The 18,954-nt window shown below is 43.8% G+C and overlaps 2 protein-coding genes across 3 annotated transcripts; one reads left to right on the top strand and one right to left on the bottom strand.

Moving 5' to 3' along the window:
• Positions 1-429: 429 nt before the first annotated feature.
• On the bottom strand, positions 430-6,401 carry LOC146717299 (charged multivesicular body protein 1B1-like). Its single transcript, XM_085474164.1, has 8 exons — positions 6,042-6,401; positions 5,635-5,732; positions 5,395-5,541; positions 4,317-4,385; positions 4,117-4,224; positions 3,926-3,969; positions 3,661-3,733; positions 430-549 (listed from the first exon to the last, which is right to left on the bottom strand). The coding sequence occupies exons 1-8, from the start codon at positions 6,055-6,057 to the stop codon at positions 502-504; spliced, it is 603 nt and encodes a 200-aa protein (XP_085330290.1). The 5' UTR covers positions 6,058-6,401; the 3' UTR covers positions 430-501.
• Positions 6,402-7,312: 911 nt separating this feature from the next.
• LOC146717300 (uncharacterized) lies at positions 7,313-15,748 on the top strand. 2 transcript variants are annotated; one of them, XM_085474179.1, is made up of 4 exons: positions 7,313-7,530; positions 7,610-8,081; positions 10,353-10,667; positions 10,927-15,748. In XM_085474179.1, exons 2-4 carry the CDS (start codon positions 8,067-8,069, stop codon positions 14,218-14,220), a joined length of 3,624 nt encoding a protein of 1,207 aa, XP_085330305.1. In that variant the 5' UTR covers positions 7,313-7,530; positions 7,610-8,066; the 3' UTR covers positions 14,221-15,748. The 2 variants fall into 2 exon arrangements, with proteins under 2 accessions (XP_085330305.1, XP_085330297.1); XM_085474171.1 differs by having other exon boundaries at positions 7,313-8,081.
• Positions 15,749-18,954: the final 3,206 nt, after the last annotated feature.

The following is an 18,954-nucleotide window of genomic DNA, read 5'->3' on the forward strand; positions in this document are numbered from 1 at the left end:
TTGCAATACTTTTAATGACTTTGCGTTTGTGAATAGCAGTGCGGTGTGAGCCTTTGGAGTGGTTACTGCTACATGAAGAAAATTCTATTAAATACTCAAGGAAACTATTTCACCTGGAGAATTTTGTATTACGACAGCAAAGCTGACACTGGAAGCAAAAAACAAAAGTGTCAACACCGTCAGCAGTAGCAGTAAAAGTACACCCTTACAATATCCATTCAGTTAGGAAATAAATTAGTACATAAATAAATATATTACTTTGCTTTGCATTATATACACATGCAACATAACCAGCTTAGACTGAGGTAATAGCTGTACGCACTTGCAGGACTGAAAGCCTGCTTTCTTATAAAAACATCATTTTCTGCTTTCAGGCTTTTCTCAAAAGAAAAAAAAAAAGAATATAAAGGAGGGCATGAAGCCTGCAGGCACATTGCACTTTTTGTTTTTATTGGCCCTTCCGTGTTTTTGCTCCTTCTTGTTGTTTTCCTCGCCGTGTCACTATGACACCTGGTCTCGCAGCCTGGACAGCCTCTGGGAGAGCTCATCCTGATGACGGCACGAAAGACGAGAGAGAAATCAGCAGATGGAGACAGCTAGGTCAAAGGAAACATTTATTACAGGAGCTTTGGTTTTCAATCATTCATAGTCCAGTTCGATATATTGATTTTGTGTGTTCTTAGGGCTGAAGAAAAGAACAGAGTTATTAAAACTGTAAATCTTTTATGTTCCGGCTCCTTTAAATATTTATACTTGTAGGTAGATTTAGTTTGCAGCCAGCATCATGTACACATGTTCAAAACAACAGACAGCAGGTCATCCTAGTGAGGGCTGCAGGTACTAAGATATTGTTAGCTATCTTCCCAGTCGTGCATGCCCGGAAACCAGTCAGTGACCACCTGGCGATCCAAAATCCTTGCAACTTCCAGAAACCTGCTAAATGATTGAAATTCAAATTTTCATTCGCTATCTTTTGCTATCTGGGAATACACATTTTTTCCTAGCACTTGTTCCCAGGGGGGCGCTAACCAATCTCTTGGTTTTCAAGCAATTTTCATCCAAATGTAATACAGTGAAACAGAGGGTGAGCCATTAAGTAAAATCCAACCAGCTCACTGCTGTAACTGTGTGAGGGATACAGGGTTAAGCCTGACAGACAGCAATATTCTTTAACCTCCAAGGACCTGGCGTCCACATATGTGGACATCACATTTTAGGTTATTTAGACCAAAATACTTAATTACTCTACAAGGGCCTGATATCCACTTACGAGGACATTTTACTGCTACTGTTCTATCAAAATTTTAAACAAATATCTTCACATGTGGCTCTTATTTTTCTTAAAAACAGGAAAAGGTAAGAAAAAAAAATGTGGTAATTCTTTGTTTTTACATTCATCGGGCCCCAATATGCCCAAATATCAAAGAGAAATTAAAAATGCATGCAATGGAAGAGTTCGGGTCTTAGGAGGTTAAAGATGAGTAACAAAGTAATCACACTAACAAAAAGGACAAAACAAACCGAAGAAAACCTCAATAAAAGACAAGTTTCCTTAAACAGGAAAGAAAATGATGATCCTTTTTGTGGTTCCACAGATCCCACTGACTGACCCTTAATGGCATGTGAAGAACGTGTATCACTCAAATAAATTAAAGGAACACTTTGAAAACACATCAGATCTCACTGGGAAAGTAAATCACATCGATATCTACACTGATTGGACGAGGTAATGCGTTAGGAGTGAAGGGATGTCACATCGTTTGATGAAAAAGAAAATGATCAACCTGCAGAATCAATGTTCGATGTCACAGGCAGCATAACATTCTCCACAGCTTCTCATGACCCTTTCACGTCTGTCACATGTGCTCACGGTGAACCTGCTCTCATCTGTGAAAAGCACAGAGCACCAGTGGTGGACCTGCCAATCCTGGTGTTCTATGGAAAATGCAAATCGGGCTCCACATGCTGGGCGGTGAGCACAGAGCTCACTAGAGGACATCGGGCCCGCAGCACACCCTCATGAAGTCTGTTTCTGATGGTTTAGTCAGGCTAAAGCGTAATTTAAGGTCCCGTAAACGTGTCCTCCAGCGTACACACTACCATTCAGACAACGAGTGTATCACGGTTTTCACCCAACACAGACTTGCTCCTCTGCAGTTTTCCAAAATTCCAACTGCATGTCACTGAAAGCGGAAGTCATATGCGTTCGCTAAATGCTGACTGGTTGACAAGTGGGCTGGAATAGAGAAAGGAGCAACAGTGGAGTTTACTGGGAACTGGAGAACCGCAAAAAAAACCTTTAGTGACTTCAAAAATACAGCATGAAAAGCACAGACAGCGGGTCAGTGGACACTTTTCATTGATCTTTACACTCAGTTTCACACTTACACTGTTCTCCACAGCACAAGCAAGAGTAGCCCACACACTGGTCTGCAGGTAGATGGGCTATCCCCGGCTGCGCTGCCCTCACTGAACCATAAATTCGGCTTAACAATAACAGAGTGACCTGCATACTTATGGGTTTGAAGTAGGTACATTCACTTGCCCCGTGGGATTGGCACAGCGGATGGATCAGCATGCTTGATTTGGCACAGATTTTTTTTTTGTCCACCAGAGGGTCGTGCTGATGACTCGCTTCAATAAAACCCTGTCAGATATCACACATAAACGACTCACGGACTGGTAGCGGTCCGAGGCCCGGGGATTGGGGACCGCTGCTCTAAAGGATGGATGTTTAACAGCTGGTATATAGGGCTGGGCCATATCATACTGTTCACGGTAATACCGGTATAATGTTGGGCAACGATAAGAAATGAAATATCGCGATAGAATACGGGTAAAACGCGCATGCGCAGTGCCTTTGTTTTCATACACACAATGCAGAAAAAGCATGACGGCGACGGAGAATGAGAAGGGCGAAAGCGGATCGTTGAATGAAACGAATGAACCAGAATTGGTTTGTAAAAATGCTGCAACTTCAGTGGTGTGGAACTGGTTTAGCTTTCATCCATCAGATACACAACAAAGCACTATTTTTGGTAGAGCATGCTACCTGAAAATCTACAGTGCCCCTTATAATCCTGTGTGTCTTATGTATGAATTGTGGTTGTGTTTACTGACCTCTAAACGATTTTATTTGGTACACGTCGCTCAAAAATCTGTCAAACACACAATACGGTAATATTATGTTGAAGCACAGTACGTATCACTCTGCGAAGCTCCTGCCTACGAACCCGCACCACTTGATGGATTTTCGGAGCATTACGGCTATCGTAGGCAGGAGCCTCGCAGAGTGATACGTACTGTGCTTCAACATAATATTATCGTATTGTGTGTGTATAACCTCTTTTTTTAAGTTTTGTGGATATTATACATGGTTATGCTGAGGATATGTCGGCCAATTTCCACTGGAAATGCCTTTTGGTTAAACTGTCAGCAAGGAATTTGCATTTGCACAGTTAAATTTTTTATATAACTTTAATGCACATAAAAAACAGCTGCTTGTTTAAGTGAAAAAGTGCACTAATAAAGTTGTGGAGTTGTAAAGTATTTTGTCTAGTGTCAATTATATCGTCAGTTATATCGTTATCTCAAATTTTCAAATGTATATTGTGATAAATATTTTTGCTCATATCGCCCTGCTCTACTGGGATATCTTACCTGCTCTGCTGATGCCACAGATGAAGCCAGTGAAGAGGTCTGGCCTGCAGGAAGCTCCAGATTAAGATCCAAACTGAAAAATAAAAATCTAATTAATTAATATTAATGAGCCTTTTGTGTTTCAAAGCAGCCTTGTAAACAGTGAAAGAGGTGCATCCTCGATCTTAATGAAAGTCATTTGAATAAAGCTTTTAGTACAGTTCATTTTATACACTGCAGTTGCCAATTTCTTTCCTAATGCTTTTAGACAGCGTAGAGATCTTACCCGGCTTCATCAGCCATCTCGTGCAACAGCATATCCACTTCATTCTAGGGACCCAACAAGCAAATAGTAATTTAAAAAAAAAAGGCCTTTAGAAATGAAACAACTGAATAAGTATGCAGTGATCCTGCATGCATAAGCAGCAACAAGGGCTCAGGAATGTTTCCTTCTTGGGAGATAACAGGAAGTGTTACCTGAGGCGTCGTTAGAGTGGTGGTGCTGCTCATGGTATCCTCCATCTGAGCTGTCTGCACGTCAAGAGTTTCAAACTGCTTTTCAAACTTGTCCATCAGTGCAGAGATCTGTGCAGAAACACAGTGAGCCCAAAAAATGAATTAACGAATAGAAATTTCCTGAATAGTTTTTGTGCCATATGCTGCAAACAGCCTCTAACCTTCTCCAGGTTCATGCTTTTCAGTGTAGCATCCATAGACTTCACCACTCCAGACATGGATTTTGACACCTGGGAAAACAAAACATGAAATAAACCACTGAAGCTTGGGTGCTGTTTTCCAACGTGTCCACTAGGTGTCACTTTAACCCTTTTAACTAGACACTCTATCATGACTCTCTCACACTAGAAGCACCTCTAATAGTTCTAGGATGATGCTGATTAAAGATTAATCTAGTCAAAAACAAACCTACCATTAGGTAAACAAGCTGCGGTAAATGGGTTTATAATAAATGCGATGGCATTAGCTTTAATGAGAGGCAGCGGTATTATAGCAACACACAAGGGTGCTCAGAGGTGTTGCTCGGCTGTAACATCTCACGCACTCCTTCCATTTCTGCAGACATTATTACGCTTTACTCTGTGAAAAGGTGCCTTTCCTGTAGTGATGCTGAATTAAAGCAATTTAAAAGAGGCCGTCACTCTCACAAGAGCGAGGAGCTAATAGCACAAGGTCTAAAGCGCCTCTAATGACATTATGTTATTGGTGTCTTTTTGTTTGCATGTCTGCGAGCCCTTTTGCCTGACTCTGAAGTGGCTGCGCTTTTCACCTCTTCTGAAATAAGATGTCATTTTCAGAACATGCACAGTGAAAAAAATACATGCATAACATTTGATGTGGTGAACGAGCACACTCCTTGTAAATGTAGGACAAGAGGTTTTGATGTCATAGCACATGCAAGGCTACGATGAAATCTGGTTTACATATATAACCTTTTAAAAATGAAAAAAAAAAAACCCCACTATATTTACACATCTGAATGTGTGACAAATATCTGGAATAGTTGCAGTACACAACTATAATTACTTACATCATTCTTTAGAATCACTGCAATCCAAGAGAAGCAAAACTGATTTTGACTTTGAATGGAACGTAAAAAGCAAAGTACAACCAACTCAAGCCAGGGAACATTCTCTGTCTTAATGTATGCCATTAAAAGAGTTTTTCGGTGGTCATCGTTTACATTACAGTGGAAAAGCAAGAGAAGTGGCCTGCAAACCCATGACCCACAGTCCTGACCTGGTTCATAGTGACAGCTGTCTGGACCCTAGAGGCTACAGCGTCCACCCGGGCACTCATCCTCAAGAAGTTGATGGACTGGTGCTTCTGCCGGATGGCGTTCTCTGCATGGATCCTGGCTGCCTCCATATTACCCTTCTGGATAGCCTGAGAAACACAGCATACACACACAGTGTAACACGCGGTGCAGTTATACTGTGGGCCAGCTTTTCAAGACTCTAATAAGTGTAATAAACCAACCTGCTTCACTTTAGTTTTTTCTGACTTTTCCTCTTTATCACATTTCCTGGAGTTACGCTGTAGCTCCTTGGCAGCAAACTTCAGGTTGAACAAGTGTTCTTGAGCAGCTGGTCAAGGGGTTGTTTCATGTTAGCAGAGCACTGGTAATAAATCCAAATTACAATTTAATGCTATGAGGACGAGTCTGAATACATCTAGCTTATTTAACCCAAGTCAGTGGTTCTCATGATGCTAGCGAAAATTTAGCCAAATATAAAAAGAAAAACGTGAAAACAAGGTCAGGTTTTTGCTCATAACGACACAACAGAGCAGAACTTCCATGTATGAAAGAGTTAGCTTAAGCCCAGCTTATGACTAGCTACGGTTTTGCTAGGCAAATGTACGTAAGAGTACAAATGAAAGGATACTTTCCATATTCGACATGATAAAAGTCTTTTTCTGAGACAACTACTGAGTTTCGTAATGTACAAAGTAGCATCCAGACACTCGCTTTTTTTCAACCGGAGATGCTTGTTTTGATTTTTGAGGGTTGTACCATACGGCAGTGTAGCGAGGCAAGATGCATCGGTTGCAGATACTTCCGCTTTTGTTTTAATTCGGTTAAAAAAGAGTGGTAGATTTTTTTATTTGTCTTTCTGTCCCCCAAAATGCTCTTATAATCGTGAAATATTAATCCGTTGGTTAGGCAGTTACAAAAATAAATTCCATCGCTCGCAAAAAATGCTACTAAGTGTGAAAGATTAGGAATTCTCTTATCACGCATGCGCCAAAGAGCGTCTATTAGACACGACGACTATTCCCGAATGTTCCTTCTTGTTTTTGGTGGTATTTATGACCTTTTTTCTCAACATTTGCATCTATATTTTATTAATAGCCCACTATTCGGCCCATATTTACACGTACAAAATAAGCTTTGTCACTAATTAATAAATTATCTGCATTAACAATGTCGATCTATGACTAAAACCTTTATATCGGGGCAGAAGAGAGATGTGTGAACCATCTTAGTTAATCTTTATCTTTGAATACAATCGCTGATACTTCTGGCCACCTTTCACCGTCGTCACACTTGATCACGATTCTGCGTGACGTGCTCGCGCCTTCTACGTCACGACCGTTGGAAAAGTGGACTGGGTGCGCGTGTCCAAAGCAAAGCAGACAAGTTCCATCCAGGCTAAAAATAGTTTACCCGGTATCGGTAGGTTGTGGTACACGTCTAGTGACGTCATTTGTGTGTGTGTGTGTGTGTGTGTGTGTGTGTGTGTGTGTGTGTGTGTGTGTGAGAGAGAGAGAGAGAGAGCGAGAGAGAGAAGGAGTAAATTTACCTTTTCCACAGAGCCAGCCGTGTTTGACTTAACGCTTTCACGCATATCCTTCCACTTTATTGCGGATGCATTAACACGTAACTAGGTAACATCTGGAACTGCTTGTTTATAGAGTTCCGCGGAAAGAATGGCTGTGTGAGCTAACACGGCAAGGGAACACGCGCGGGGATTTGTGCAAGTAGGTTTTTAAGGGATGGAGCACGAATTTGCAGTATGAAGGGGGGAGAAGGATTATTGGCTGTAATTGTCCAGATAGAGAAAGTGTTCCAGTGTGTGCGTGCATCGGCCAGCCAAAGAAGGCTCGGGTTTGGGGAGGGGGGGGGTTAAGGCTGGGTTAGGGGGAGGGAGCTGCATGGATGACTCATACTGTATCTGCTGACACTTTGTGTGGACACAGCATTAGATATAATGATGTTTTCGTGATGAGAAGCGGTTGAGAAAATGTCCCCCCAAAACCATATGTCCCGACATTTATGGCCTCAACCTCAGCCACGGTGTAATACTGAGGTGATGTGGTAGCAGTTGAGTTCAGCGCTGACACGTCAAACACACAGAAAGGCCACATAATAAAGTGAGGATTTGTTGGTACACGCACAGGTTGCACGGCTGTGATTAGTTCGTCCTGTAAACTTTTATTCTTCTTAATGCAGGCCTGGCACGAACACTCGAATTATCCCTGACACTTGTTAACGCCCTCTTTACCACCACAACTCCACCATTGTTGTGAGAAGACTGCTGCACGCGCACTCATCCGCGCGCGCGTGCACGCGCACTCCCCAGTCATAACTGAATGACGGCAGGTCGCTATGGAAACTGCGTTACGCTCCAGGCTGCCGAAGGAGAAACAAGAGCGCGAGGACTCGTTTCATTCTTCATTTCAGCACCACGCGCCTCCCGGACAGCGCCCGAATGAACTCGCGCGCAGATTCTGGCAACGCATGCCTTATAAGGGACCCAGCCGCGTCAGCATCGAGTCTAAACGGAGCGGGCAGGGACTTCAAAAGAAAAAACAAAGCCAGTAGAAAACACGAACTCTCCGGACCTGTAGCTCGGTGGATACCCGCTGTTTCATCCCGCTGACAAGTCAGGAGCCGCTCGCTCCCTCAGATGCCTCAGCAACAGGTAAGAACACTCAGCTCTGTGAAGTTTTTTTTTCTTTTAATCCCGTTTTTAAGTTTTTAATTCTCACGAGTGCTGCCCTTTACCCTGGCAGGCACTTCATTGCGCTTAATTGCCTCCACTTGCCACAGGACTGTGAAACTGTACAAGTGGTGAACTATAACACCCAACAGGTGTTAACTTTTATGGGAAAAATTAATAGCTGTATTTTTATTTCTTATTTATTTCTTTATTTTAGCAATGTACTGGTGAACTCAAGCACTGCATTTAAAAATACAGGCTTTCTTCTCAGTAAATATTGTGTTATAAGCTCAGTAAGTAGCCTACTGAGTTGTCTTCCACTTCAGTATTCATATGTTTATAATATTTCAAGGGGATAAAAGTAAAAATCAAGGACTTGCATGCAAATAACATATATGCATGTATGTATGTGTGTGTGTGTGTGTCTGTCTGTCTGTCTATATATAGGTATATATAAAGGACATATATTTAGAGTATTCTAACCACAGGACTAACTCTCCCTCCTGTGTGCTACTTGACAGATTTTATACACAAGACATTCACCTGAGTTTACAGAGCCTTATTGTTTGTTTGTACATGTAGCCCAGTGTGTATGAGCTTCTCAGATTTGTTGGGTTTTCAGTGGCTATAGATTATGTGTGAGCTGAGCCGATACGCCTGGATGAGTCACTCAGGCTGCAAGTTTGCAGGAGAGTGAGAAAGGGGGAGGGGGGTTGTGGGGGAAATACAAGGGGCCAGTTGGAAAAACGCTCCTGCAGTGCCTCGTCAACATATTGTGTCGCTGTGCGTGTGATAAGTGTAAACATCTGGAGGTGTTTGTATCAGCTCTGGATGTATGATCATTTTGCGATGTGAAGTTTGCCTGGTTAAAGTGGGACACGTGAGCCGATGTCTCATCCACAAAAGCTATTTAGGAGCTCTGTGCTCTAAGACTCAACTTCTTTTCATCCTGGTAAGCAGTTCTTCAAAAAACAGCAACTTCTGTACTTCTGTAGCTTTATGTACGATCTGCACTTATGCTGATTTAGTGTTTGTTGAAATGCATGCAAAGCTTTCTAAGACGCCCCCATTATAGATTTTGTTTGTGGTTGTTACAGACTATAACCCTCTGGTGTCTGACTAAATGATACCAGAAAGCATCCGATTACTGCTCATTATTATCCCACTGTTTAGCCTGCTAGTATTGACAAATCATAGCAATCAGCTGCATTCAGCTGTAGCACTGAGTGACAACTATTGATTAAAGCAAACAATAGATCATAATGGGCTGCTATGAACCACAGTTGCAAACACGAACACGAGCACTCACTCGCCGAAACACTTTGACAGGCGCTCACAATCGCACACTCAGTCACTTAACAGAGACTCTTCAGACTGACTTGGTTAGGCAAATAAAGATATTGTGCAGCTTATTGAAAATATTTTGACTCTTTAGAGATTTATTAATGGAGTCTGGATGCAGAGGCTGAGTGTGTAAGTGCCAGGAGGACTCCACATGTTAAATGCCAAACAGCATAATTAGCTCTTATTTAATTTCTCTTTGTTTCAATTTGGGTTGGAATTTTTTTTTATACATTTAACATGCAGTCCCACAAATGGATGGAGTTATTGATTGTAATATGCACGCATCATGTGCTGCACACACGGCCACAAAAACAGATGTGTGTCTTTAATTAGTGACGTTGGTGTGATTAATGCAGTCTGCTGGTGATGACTCATTCAACTTAACCCTTTCTTGTCCGGTGAAAATAATAAACAAAGGTTGCATTTTATTATCTTTTATTATTATCTTATACAAAGGCTAAGTAAATGTTATATTTTGAGTTAAAGGAATTACATTAAATCCTGAGCCAGCAATTAATAGATGGAGTGTAAATAAAGTGACTAATTAACACGTTGTAAGTCATGAGTAGTAAATACTGTAAAGCATTTCAGACTCTTTTTGTAACTCGACCACTTCCCCATAATTTGCTGTGACCTGGGTGAACAGTTGAAGAGTATTTATGCAAAGCACATCTGCGTGGTTTGCTCCATGTGTCAGCTTGTCAACACAGCAGTTACATTAGCATTGTGGAAAAGCTGTCAGCCAAGCTGTGACTTGCAGACAGCAGACTGGCAGAGAGTGTGCATATGAGTGATACTGAGTGTGTGTGTGTGTGTGTGTGTGTGAGAGAGAGAGAGAGAGAGAGAGAAACACACAGCATATTTCATTGAGGAGCTGTAATAAACTCTCATTGTCATCCCTCCCTTCAGGGCAGCAGCATGTCTGAAAAGAAATCCAGTCAGCGATTTCACAGCCTGAACGCTGAGCAGGTGGAGGTTCTCCATCAGGTTCTTTCAGAGGTGGTTCCAATCCACGGCCGTGGGAATTTTCCCACGCTGGAGCTGCGTCCTCGTGACATCATCATTGCCGTGCGGGCCAGGCTGCAGAAGCAGGGAATCACAGTTAGAGATGTTCGTCTGAACGGCTCCACGGCCAGCCACGTCCTTGTCCGAGACAACGGAACAAGCTACAAGGACTTGGACATCATCTTTGGAGTGGAGTTGCCCACTCAAGAGGAGTTCCAGGTGAGATTACTGTAGCGTTTAGACACCAGTTACCTGCGCTGACAGCATTGAATAAGCCATGTAGGGGTTGCAAATGATTTTTACTGGGGTTCTGTTAAACATGATATTGTAATCCTAACCATAATTAATTTGTAGCTGAATCGATCATGCTTGTTTTAACTAGATTATACCAAAACCTAAACCACAGCAATGATTTTTATTTCAGTAGATCGTTGTGATTAGTTGTAGCTGTCATGCTGTTAACTTTTTGCCCTCCCAGGTGATCAAAGAGTCAGTGCTGGGCTGCTTGCTGGACTTTCTGCCTGCTGCAGTCAACAGGGAACGGATCAGCAACGCCACAATGAAAGAGGCCTATGTCCAGAAAATGGTAAAAGTCTTCAACGAACATGACCGCTGGAGCCTCATCTCCCTCTCAAACAACAGTGGCAAAAACCTGGAGCTCAAATTTGTGAGTGCGCTCAGGCGCCAATTTGAGTTCAGCGTAGACTCCTTCCAGATCATTCTGGATCGTCTTCTAGAGTCTTACATGCAGAAGGACTCGCAGCGCAAAATGAATAAGGTTGAAGTTAAGGACCAGCCCGCAGAGAATCAGAATAAATACTCTCCTTCCCTGCTGAATCAAACAGCTGCGCCAGAAACAGAAAAGCCCACAGACAGAGACATTTTCGGTGAAGAAGGTGCTCAAAACAGCCAGATAAAACAGAGAGATGAGGTGCAGGAAAACAATTCTCAGACCGAATTCTCGCAACAAACTGTACATTCAAACCAGACAAAACACACAGCACTGGAGAAAGACAGCAAAGAGAAAATACCTGAAGGGTTGAAGGAAGTGTCAGAGCACGGAGAAAACTTAAACCAGACAGGCCAGACATCTTTGTCAGAAAAGAAACAAGCCCCTGAGGAAGCTGAACCACCAGCTCAGATTGAACATGAGCCAGAGCTCTTGGAAAAGACTGAAGGCTCAACAAAGGTAGAACAGTTAAAGCAAGCGAAGCCCTGTGACGACTTACCACCAGCACATTCAAACCACGGAGAACTCTCTGTCCAGAAAGAACTTGCTAACCACACAAAACCCCCTGATGAACAGAAAGAACTAGCAGAGCAGATGGGACAGTCTGAGATGCCAAAAACCTCAAACGAAACCCAGGGAGAGTGTCTGAACCTTAGAGAAAGCCCTCGCAGTACAGAGCAATCTGATAAAACAAACGTATCTAAGTCTTTCGGAGAGTATGAAAGCAGCAGTGAGGAAGATAAAACACAACATGTGCCAGCTCTACACACTAGTACATCCTCACACAAGTTAGCAGATGAACAAAATGCAGAAACAGAGGAAGAAATAGAAGAAGAGAGGAAAACTGACACAGAAATATGTGAAATCACAGCGAACACACAGGGTATTGATTGTTCCTGCTCCTCCTCTTCCGCTCTCACACTTTGCAGCACACAGCTTCCTGACGCACAGGATTTGCTGGAGATTGACAACACACAACAAACAGAAAACTCAGAAAAAACACCTAACACACTTGATGCCGCTAACCCTCCAGATACTCAGGATATTTTACTTCCACCACCTAGCCTTTCTTCTGACAAAAAGACCTCCTCTGCTCCCCCTTGTAAGGCCTCAGAGAGACTATCTCACATGGTGGTGCTCAAACACTCATCCCCCAAACCCCCTCGGAGGATGTGCAGAAAGGTCACCCCCAGTCCTAACCCCAGCTCACTCCCCGAAAACGAGTTACTCGTTTCTGTGCCCTGCCTGGAGTCAAACCCTCACGCGAGCCCCGAGATAGCCTTTAACACAGAGCCAACTGCTTCCAGTTCAAACTCTACAGCTACCCCAACAAGCACCATTCCTTTTAAGACTAATTCTGAACCTAGTCCTTCCAGTAACCTAGCTTCAGATCTTAACTTTAGCCCAGCTCCGGATCCAGCCCTTGATATAATCTCCACCTCTACTCTGTCTGCTTTACCTCAAGACCCACCGGTTTCTCAGTCAGTTTCTCAGTTAGCCACAGAAGACCCAGGTGAAACGGCTACTCAGAGCCCTACTGAAACACCAACTACACATGTGGATTTCAGTGAGCCCAGTCAGTCCTCCCCTACAGAAACTGCCAAACAAGTAGAGCCCCTTGACTCAGCAGACATGTTAGTTTCACAGTCAGATCCTTCTAGTTCCAGAACAGAACAAGAGACCAAAAAGATGGCTGTGAATCAACCAAGTGACAGCCCGCAAGGGTCCGCCTTCAGTCCAGCTTCTCCTGTCCACTGTGTTACACCTCCTGTGTCCTGTCTCACCCCTCCAGTAGTTAGTCTGTCCCCTCCTTGCCTAACTCCCCCGCCCCCCATCCTCAGCCCTCCCCCATGCCTGACCCCTCCATCTCACTGCCTCTCGTCTCCGATGCTAAGCACTGTCAGCCCTGCTACTAGCTTTAGCTCTCCAACCCTAAGCTTCAGCCCTACCTCATCCTGCCTCAGCTCGCCTCCTTACCTCACCCCTCCAATGCTCAGCTTGAGCCCTACACCGCTCTGTCTCACACCCCCTTCCCCCTGCCTGAGCCCTCCCCTCCTCTGCCTCACTCCACCGGTGGAGTCGGAGGACCTTGTACCTCAGGTATCTTCAGACATGGAGCCTTTGATACTAAACACGGACAGTGATGAACAGATTAAAGAGTCTTCCCCTCAGCCGGGAGTTCCTCTCTTACAGTTGGAGGTTAAAAAAGAACATGAATATATCTCATCTTTGCCTCAGGTTACTGAGCCTGTCTCTTTTCCAATCACTATCCCAAGTTCCACCTCACATGTTCTGCCTCACTCTCAGTCTGAATGCCCCGGGGAATCTGCCTCTCCAGAAGCCACTGAGGCAGCCAACTCTGTGCCTGAGAACAAAGAGGCCCCTGAGGTAACCACAGACACTTCTGAACAGTGTGACTCTCCTCAGGCATCTGACTCAGTCCCTGCTGTCGAGGTCCTGGCAGAGAGCATGTATGGTGACTTTGAGGCAGCCATGGACCACCTGCGCTACCGCCTGATTGCTACCAGGAACCCCGAAGAGATTCGAGGTGGTGGCTTGTTGAAATACAGCAACCTGTTGGTGCGAGACTACCGACCAGCCAGCGAGACTCAGATAAAGACACTGGAGCGCTACATGTGCTCACGCTTTTTTATTGATTTCCCTGACGTGCAGGAACAACAGCGAAAGATCCTGTCCTACTTGAAGAACCATTTTATCGGCGAGGAGAGAAGCAAGTACCAGTACTTGATGACGTTGCGTCGTGTGGTAGATGACAGCACAGTGTGTCTGATGGGACACGAAAGGCGTCAAACACTGAATATGATCACAGTGCTGGCACTGAAGGTTCTGGGAGAGCAGAACATAATACCCAACACAGACCATGTGACGTGCTTCTACCAGCCTGCCCCGTACCTTGCTGAGCACACTGCCCCCTATCTAGCAGAACCCAGCTACTGCAGCTACTACATACCCCAAGGGGGATCAGCTCTGCTGTACCAACCTTACCCTTTACACCTGCACCCGCAAACTGGACTTGTGTAAAACATGCATGGATACACATGTCATTACACAAAATACACAATTGAGCTAGGGGATGGTGCATGCTCCAAAGAAAAAGCTTGAGAATGGAAATATAATCCAGGGATAAACTGTTTGGTCTATAATAGACCTATGGGGGTGGGATTGAGTGGGTTTTTACACTAAACTCCCCAAGTACTCTGTAAGGTTCTAACATGATTATATGTAATTATTTGGGCTTTGTGGAAAATACAAATTCTTCCGATATTGTTAAAAATTCCAGAAAATGCTGTATGCACTACATGAGTCATAGGCCTTTGGTCTCCCTGGGAAACCAAATGTGCTGTGGACATTCTCTCTCTCTCTCACACACACACACACACACACACACACACACACACACACACACACACACACACACACACACACTTCCAGGGTCTTAAATTCTTGTAAACTCTTTCCATGTTCTTACTGTGTTGTTCTTAATGGGTTTGTTCAGAATGTGGACCTTGCCTGTGGTTGATATTGTGCATGGATAAATTAGGACTGTTCACTGCCAAATACTGTGTGACTACTATGCTTCTTAAACAGTTTAATGTAACTTTGTTATTCCTTTACCGAAAGAGGTGTATTCCAAAAAAAGGAGAGAGGGATAAGTCTACTAGTGTGTACAGTATTTTTATCAAATCACTCTCATACATATAGACACACATACATGCATACATACATAAAGAGATACAAGGTAACGCATATTACTGTATACACACAAAGTTAGACAATGCATGAGTAGCTTAAAAGGTCACATCCTACAATCAAAACAAGGCTTTTAATTTATTAAAAATTGATCTATTTTTGCAAGACTTTCCAAGATTATACTCAGTGGTAAAAAGACTGATTAGTTCTTACAAAAAAGTCTAACAACATTGCCTTTGGAATAGACTGTACAGCGTATTGATTACAGTATATCGTGTGAAAATACACTGCGTTGTTTTCAGGTAAACTGTGTTAAGATGTGCTGCTTGATTCCTTTCTGTTGTGGAGTCTTTTCTGTAACCATGTGAAGTATTGTATCATCTAGTGTTAATTTAATTAATACTGCGGTTTACTCTATGGAGGCGGTCAGGTTAAAACCATCTTTGGGTCATCTCTAAACCTGGCAGATGCAGCTCTGTCTAAACCGATTTGCTTTAAAACTCATGCGACTCCTCTCAGCGTACATCGGCTTCGGCCGATTCGCAGCAGAACCCACGTGAATCGAGTTCGGATACACCTCAAACCTGTTTGAATCTCAGTTTGAAACCGTGCAACAGCAACTATGACCAAAGATGGTTCGGTAGGGAAATCAAGTGCCTAAATGTGAGACATCATTGGCATGTCTTTATCTCACTGCACTGGGGATGTTAATGGGGTGGGCCTGGGGCTGGGTTGGGTGTTTGTTCAGCTGTTGACCCCTGTTATTGCTGCCCATTTTGATGTCTTCTTTAATGTAGTCCTGTTGTAGTTTCTGTATGTACATTTTGATAAAATAAAGGGGAGACTCGACAAACCTTCACATGTGAGTGAAACTGATTCTTTTTTCCCCTTTTTTCAAATCGGTTAATGCTTCGACTGCAAAGAGAAAAAGAATTCCACTATCGTATTTTCCTGCCTTTTTGCACGCACGTTCATAACCTCATGGCACTCCCGAAATGACATGCTGTGCAGCTTACGTATCCTTCCCCATGATTAAGCTCTGTAATGATCCACTTAAGCGTGACCGACAAATAACGATGGTGCCCAGGAGAGCGACCCAGAGCTGTAAAATTCTGTCTGTGCGAGGCCTCTTATCACAAATCACCTGTCCTTCTGATGTGTTTGGACACAGATGACGCACGAGCTACGCAACACAGCAGGCTCAACAATGTGTAAATGTGAGGAGAGTACGGTTCATGAGGTGTGAGAGTGATCGGGGAGAAAGGAGAGGAGGGGGACGGTGTGTGTGTATGTTTGTATGGGTTGGAATTTATGATACTACGGGGTCCTAAATCTGTTTACATAGTCATATTTATGGGGACTTGTCATCTTTATGAGGACATAAAGCAATTTAAATCACTACAGAATAAGATGGGGACATATTTTAAGGTAAGGCGATAAGGTTAAGGTATGTCTCTAAGAAATGACTGTAAGTCAAGAGTCCTCTGAAGCCATGGTAACACAGCCTTGTGTGTGTTCTTCTGATGGAAATATTTGTGCAGAGGCGGCATCAGGTGGTCCCTTTCCCCAGCTAGTAATTGAAGAGACTTACAGTATAATGAAACAATAGGACTCCCTCCTTACTCCCTCATTCCATCCTTTCCTCCCACTTCACACCACTGATAGGTCATTGGCACAGGGGGAGACGAGGTGTATCTTGCGAGGAGGCTGTATTGCCATGGTCACGCAGCATCTATTCCCACACAGTAGGGCTTGCACACGCACGCGGCTTTCTGAGAGGAAACGGGAGCATGTGATCTAATAGTGTCTGTATCAGTGTTTCACAGACCTCTGAGCTACTCATGTCCACTCAGGGTTTCCATAGAGACACAGACAGGGAGCACTGTGGGTGCAGAGAGCATGACGGAAGACAGGGAAGACCCACACACCAAATGAGGGGGAGAAAGAGATGGGAAAAAAACAGGAAGAATGAAAAGAAGGTGGGTGAGGTGAAAAGCTAGTGGACGGCGATGATGTATGGATATAGAAACGGAGCTGAGGAGGAGACGGAAAGCAGGGGATGAGGAGTGAGTGAGGTGGGAGGGGGGTGGGTTTATAGATGAAGCCAGGCAAGAGAGGAGCAGGAGCATGGGAGTTTGATGGGGAGAGCGTGGGAGGTTGTCAGGCCTTCAGTCACAAGGGAGTCACCGTGAGGTGGCTGCAGTGACGGCAGCAGTGATGTCAGAGCAGGAACACACACACACATGTCCACACACATCTGCATGCACATCAATTTTCCTAATGGTCTGCCCACCCGTCCACCCTCAATAAACATTTTCAAACTCAGTGAGACAAAAAGAGAACATCACCCACACATCTGCCTTTGTCTCTTTCTGTCCCTCACACACTCAGGCCAATACATTTGGTTAGATGATGTTCTCAGCACCATTTTATGAACACAATATGGGTTCTAGTTTGATATGCTCACATTGCCTAATCTTTTTATACCTCAGAGTTAAATCTGGAATCGCTTGTGGGCACATTTAGCCTCTGCAGGGGAAAAAATGTAAAAAAAGAAAAGAAAAGAAAAGCATCAAGTTGGGGTTAGCGGAGGCTTAAGGGATGAAACATGTAGCTCTGCCTGAAGTGTGTATTAAGATAATTAAGGCTGCCGACAAATGTATTCCCCCTGCTCCCACTCCCCCGATCATATTCCCATGAATTAATTTTTCTGCTCCTTTCTCTCGATTACCCTTTAAAGTCTCCTGCGAGCGACTGTAAGAGTCCAAAACCAGTTGGGACGGCTTTATTTGCCTTTGCAGACAGAATTTGTCTTTTAGTGATTGAGCAGTGCAGAGCAATAAAATGGACACACAGTATTCACCATTCATATATTCTCTCTTTCATTCACTACAACCTCCCTCTTCATCATCCCCACTACCCCACATCCCACACCCATGTCCTCGCCCTCCCATCCACTGTGTTCCTACCCACCCACCTGCTTCCATGGCTGCAGTGACTCAGTCCTCTTCCAGCTGAGGATACATGAGAACATTATGGGGGGGAAGGGGGGGGGAGAGATAAATACTCAAAGAAGTAAAGCAGCCAGAAAGACAAGTGTCTGCTGCATCATTAACGCTACCCACCACACCCACACACCCAAATCCCCCCCCACACACAGACACGCGCCGCCCCCGCTCTGAAACGGATGCGCTCTTACTTTATCCGGTAATTCATCCTTAAAAGCAAAAATTGGGCAGGCAGCGTGGAGTGTTTCAAAAATAGTTTTTTCATTTCTCTAGATAGAAGTCTGTGTCGTCACGACTCTGAGACATGGATGGATGATTTCTTAAAGGCGAACTTGCCAAATGCACGCCTTACATGGGCCCTGAATCAGAAAACCTTGAGGAATCAAAGCTGTCGATCATATCACTTTCTTTCTCTCCGAGCGGCGCCAACCCATCTGTGATGTTTTTCACGTTCAGCTCGCACCACGATGGCTTTAACTTCCTCTTAAAGTAGTGGAAAATTGTGCACCGATGTGGAATATAGTGGCAGACAATTATGTTTACTGAGCGGCTGTCTGTGCCTCCCGCCTGCCTACTTCACTCTTAGTTATCAGATTTATTCAGGAACCCGCGGGTCAACGAGACCTTACTTCTTTTTTTAATTATGCAAACTAAATTCAGCATAATGGATCTTAATGGTGGCTGTGTGGCAAAGACACTGGCTTACATAAGAGGTGATCAATCAGGCGGACGGAAAGGGAGGTTTACGACAGTGGGAGGGGCCCATTTTACTGAGAAAAACATGCAGGTGGCTGCTGTGAGTTTACTAAGTGTTTTGCTTCATACAGCAGCACAAGTGCTGCTATGTAGCTGATGATGTATTGTGACATTCACTGACGAATTTCAGTTTCTGTGCTCAAATCCTTCAAAAAATGTCAGCTTTTAGAAAGTAGTTCTTTTCATGTTCAAGACAAGATGCGGTGGATTCCTTTTAGACTCTTCACACCCTCTCATTTAAATGAACAGTGGGGTACAGTTACCCAGCATTCAACAAGATAACCCATCTATGTGCGTCAAT

The sequence above is a fragment of the Copadichromis virginalis genome, linkage group LG2, assembly GCF_057382275.1.
Source record: "Copadichromis virginalis isolate Kocher_CV1m ecotype Utaka linkage group LG2, C_Virginalis_male_GT1.1, whole genome shotgun sequence".
Taxonomy (NCBI): domain Eukaryota; kingdom Metazoa; phylum Chordata; class Actinopteri; order Cichliformes; family Cichlidae; genus Copadichromis; species Copadichromis virginalis.

Excerpts from the sequence above, each read along its gene's own strand:
- LOC146717299 (XM_085474164.1), bottom strand. Across the intron at positions 5,542-5,634 it reads AAAAAACTAAAGTGAAGCAG|GCTATCCAGAAGGGTAATAT; the intron begins GTTGGTTTATTA and ends TGTGTTTCTCAG. Across the intron at positions 4,225-4,316 it reads AAAGCATGAACCTGGAGAAG|ATCTCTGCACTGATGGACAA; the intron begins GTTAGAGGCTGT and ends GTTTCTGCACAG.
- LOC146717300 (XM_085474171.1), top strand. Across the intron at positions 10,668-10,926 it reads CCACTCAAGAGGAGTTCCAG|GTGATCAAAGAGTCAGTGCT; the intron begins GTGAGATTACTG and ends TTGCCCTCCCAG.